The 2,983-nt window shown below is 72.0% G+C and overlaps 1 protein-coding gene across 1 annotated transcript; it reads right to left on the bottom strand.

Annotated features, from left to right (window-relative positions):
* Positions 1-460: 460 nt before the first annotated feature.
* LOC127380199 (FHF complex subunit HOOK interacting protein 1B-like) lies at positions 461-2,963 on the bottom strand (the record flags this gene model as incomplete). The annotated part of the gene is given in 7 exon segments (XM_051608827.1): positions 461-788; positions 1,227-1,389; positions 1,481-1,659; positions 2,063-2,222; positions 2,254-2,532; positions 2,534-2,836; positions 2,838-2,963. Coding segments are annotated over 7 exon segments (1,461 nt in total), but the record flags the coding sequence as incomplete, so codon positions are not given.
* Positions 2,964-2,983: the final 20 nt, after the last annotated feature.

Below are 2,983 nucleotides of genomic sequence, written 5' to 3' on the forward strand. Positions count from 1 at the left end.
GTTGGGGGGTGCTGGGCTGGGGGGGGAGCAGCTCCCCACCCCTGATGCAGGACATGGGATATGGGGGCAGGTGTCCCCCCACTGCCTCCCCACCCTGGGACCCCCCAGCAGCACAGACGAGGTCCTGAACCAAACCCTTTATTAGCCAAGGGCTTTGCCCCCCCCCAGCCCCCCCATGCGTGGCCCATCTCCCCGCCCCCCCACACCCCCAGGGGGTGCAAAGAGAGGGGGTGACAGCGGGACTGGGACCCCCGGGGGATGCGGGGGGGGGGGGTGGAAAAGGGGGGCAGAGCCAGCCCGCCCCAAGCCCCCCCCGAGCCCCCCCCCCAGCCCCCTGGGGCCGCCCAGGGTCCTGCCCTGCCCGCTGGTCACTCCTGTAGAGAATTGCAGCCCGGTCTCAGCCCAACCCTCGTCCCCAATAAATTAAAAAGGTCCGTTGTTTTTTTTTTTTTGGGGGGGGGGAGGAGTGTGTGTGTGGGGGGGGTGGTTAAAAAGCTGCCTGCCAGGGCAGGAAGGGGGGGCGGGGGGGGGGGGGGGTCACTCCTCGGGGGGCTCGGTGAGGAAGGGGGAGGTGACGGCGTGGGCCTGGGCGATGGCCGCCAGCTCCTTCAGGAACTCGCAGAAGATGACGGCGCAGTAGACGGCGTTCCTGACCCGCAGGGCCTGCCCGTGGCCCCCCCCCGCCCCCCCCAGCCCCTCCCGGGGGGTCGGCAGGGCCGGGCGGGCCCGCGCGGGGCTCTGCGTGTGCCGCAGGATCAGCTCCCCCAGGGACGGGCGGCGGCTCCGCGCTGGGGGGCACCGAGTGAGACCCCCGGCACTGGGAGGGGGAGCCAGGAGAGGCCAGACCCCCTGCAAAGCCCCCCCCCCGCAAACCCCAGGCCTCCACAGCCCCCCACGCAGCCCCCAGCCTCCCACACAGCCCCCAACAGCTCCCCACAGAGCCCCCCACACAGCCACCAGCCCTTCACTGCAGCTTCTGACCTCCCACACAGCCCCCCCTGCAGCCCCCAACCCGCCCCACAGCCCCCAGTCCCCCACAGCCCCCCTGACAGAATCCCCTACACAGCCTCCAACCCCTCTATTCAGCCCCCTAGTATTGCCCCCAGCCCCACCACACACCCCCAGCCCCTCTATTCAGCACCCCAGTGTAGACCCCAGCCCCACCATACAGCCCCAAAGCCCCCCCCCCCAAGCCCCCAGCCCCACCACACCCCCCAGCCCCTCACCCAGGCTGTCGGGGCGGCGCAGGGCGGGCAGGGTGCCGGGGGGCTCAGCCCAGTCCAGCCTCCCCCGGGCGATCAGGTACTTCTTGGCCTTGAGCAGCAGGGCTGGGAAATCCTCCTGCCCCGCCGCGAAGCTCTCGATCTTGTTCTTCACCGAGCCCAGCACCTGGGGGGCAGGGGCAGCCTCAGGGGAGGGGGCTGGGGAGACAGGGGGTCCCGGGGCAGGGAGGGGGCGCTGGGGGAACCCCCCCACCCACCTGCAGCAGGGACTTGACGCTGGGCTGGAAGACCATGTTGGTGTTGAGCAGGAAGGAGCGCAGCAGGGGCTGGGGGTAGGAGGCCAGCTGGGCCACCAGCCCGGTCAGCAGGAAGTTGACATAGAGCGAGTTGTGCAGCATGTTCTCCAGCTTGGAGAACAGCGCCGAGACGAAGGGGCCTGGGGGGGGCCAGGGGGTGGGCCACGGGACCCCAGCACCGGGACACCCAGCACTGGGACCCCAGCACCAGGACACCCGGTGCCACCACCCCCCAGTGCCATCCCCAGCATTGCCACCACCCCAGAGCACCAGGACCCCCAGCACTCGGACCCCCCCAGCACCAGGACCTCCCAGTACCAGGAACCCCCTCGAACCAGCACCAGGACCCCCTCATCCCCAGCTCTGATGCCCCCCTCAGCACCAGCATCCCCCAGTACTGGGACCCCCCAGCACTGGCACCAGCAGCCCCCTAACCCCGGTACCTGCCCCAGGACCCTCCCCAGCCCCAGGACCCCCCCACCACCAGCAGCCTCCCACCCCAGCACCCACCCCACACCAAAACCACCCTCCCCCCAGTCCCACCTGTGAAGGGCTGACTGGGGGGTGGTCCCACGGGCCGGGGGGGGCTGGCCACCAGCTGGGCCAGCGGGTCCAGTAGCCGCGGTGGTCCCCGTCCTGAAGCCCCCACCTCGGGCAGGGCAAAGGTCTCCTCCTCGTCATCCTCCTCTTCCTCCTCCTGCTCCTCCTCGGGGGACAGGGCCGTGGCAGGGGGCTCCGGGGGTGTGGGCAGGGACGCCCCCCCCCCCATTTTTCATCTCAGCCTCGATCTCCCGCAGCTCCTGGGTGAAGGTCTCGATGGTGACCCCCCCGCCCTGCGGCTCGGCCGGCGCCCGGGCCAGCAGCTCCTCCAGCAGCGAGTCCACCGAGGAGCCCAGGGGCTCCCAGCCCGCCCGGGGGGGCCCTTTCTGTGCCGTGGATTGGGGGGGGGTCCCGTCATCACCATCCCCATCCCCCTGGGGGCTGCGCCGAACCTTCTTCACCACCACGTCCCCCCCCAGGGGGCTCGGCCGGCTCGTGTGCTCCATTGACCAGAGTCCCCGTGTCCTCGGGTCCGGGACCCCCTGCCCCAGCTTCGGTGCTGCTGGGGGGCGCCGGGGGGGCCCCCTCCTCCGGTAAGCCCCGTTTTTTAGTCCGGGGGGTGGGCGGGGGGGGCCCGGGCTGGTCGCCGTCGTAGGGGGCGGACCAGACGCGGCAGGCCCAGGCGCAGCGGTCGATGCTGCTCCGCGCGTCCCGCAGGTATTCCAGGTAATTCCCGTCCAGCTCCGACACTTCGTCCCACCGCACCGGGGGGGGGGCGGCGGGGGCTGCCCGAGGGGGTCCCGGGGGAGGCGGGGGGGGTCCCGCCGGGGGTGCGGCTGAAGAAGGACAGGCGGGAGGGGGTGAGGGGCTTCGGCGCGGCGGCGACGTCGGGGCTGCCGGGACCTGTGGGGCAGTGAGGAGGGG

The sequence above is a fragment of the Apus apus genome, chromosome 1 (genome assembly GCF_020740795.1).
Source record: "Apus apus isolate bApuApu2 chromosome 1, bApuApu2.pri.cur, whole genome shotgun sequence".
Classification (NCBI taxonomy): domain Eukaryota; kingdom Metazoa; phylum Chordata; class Aves; order Apodiformes; family Apodidae; genus Apus; species Apus apus.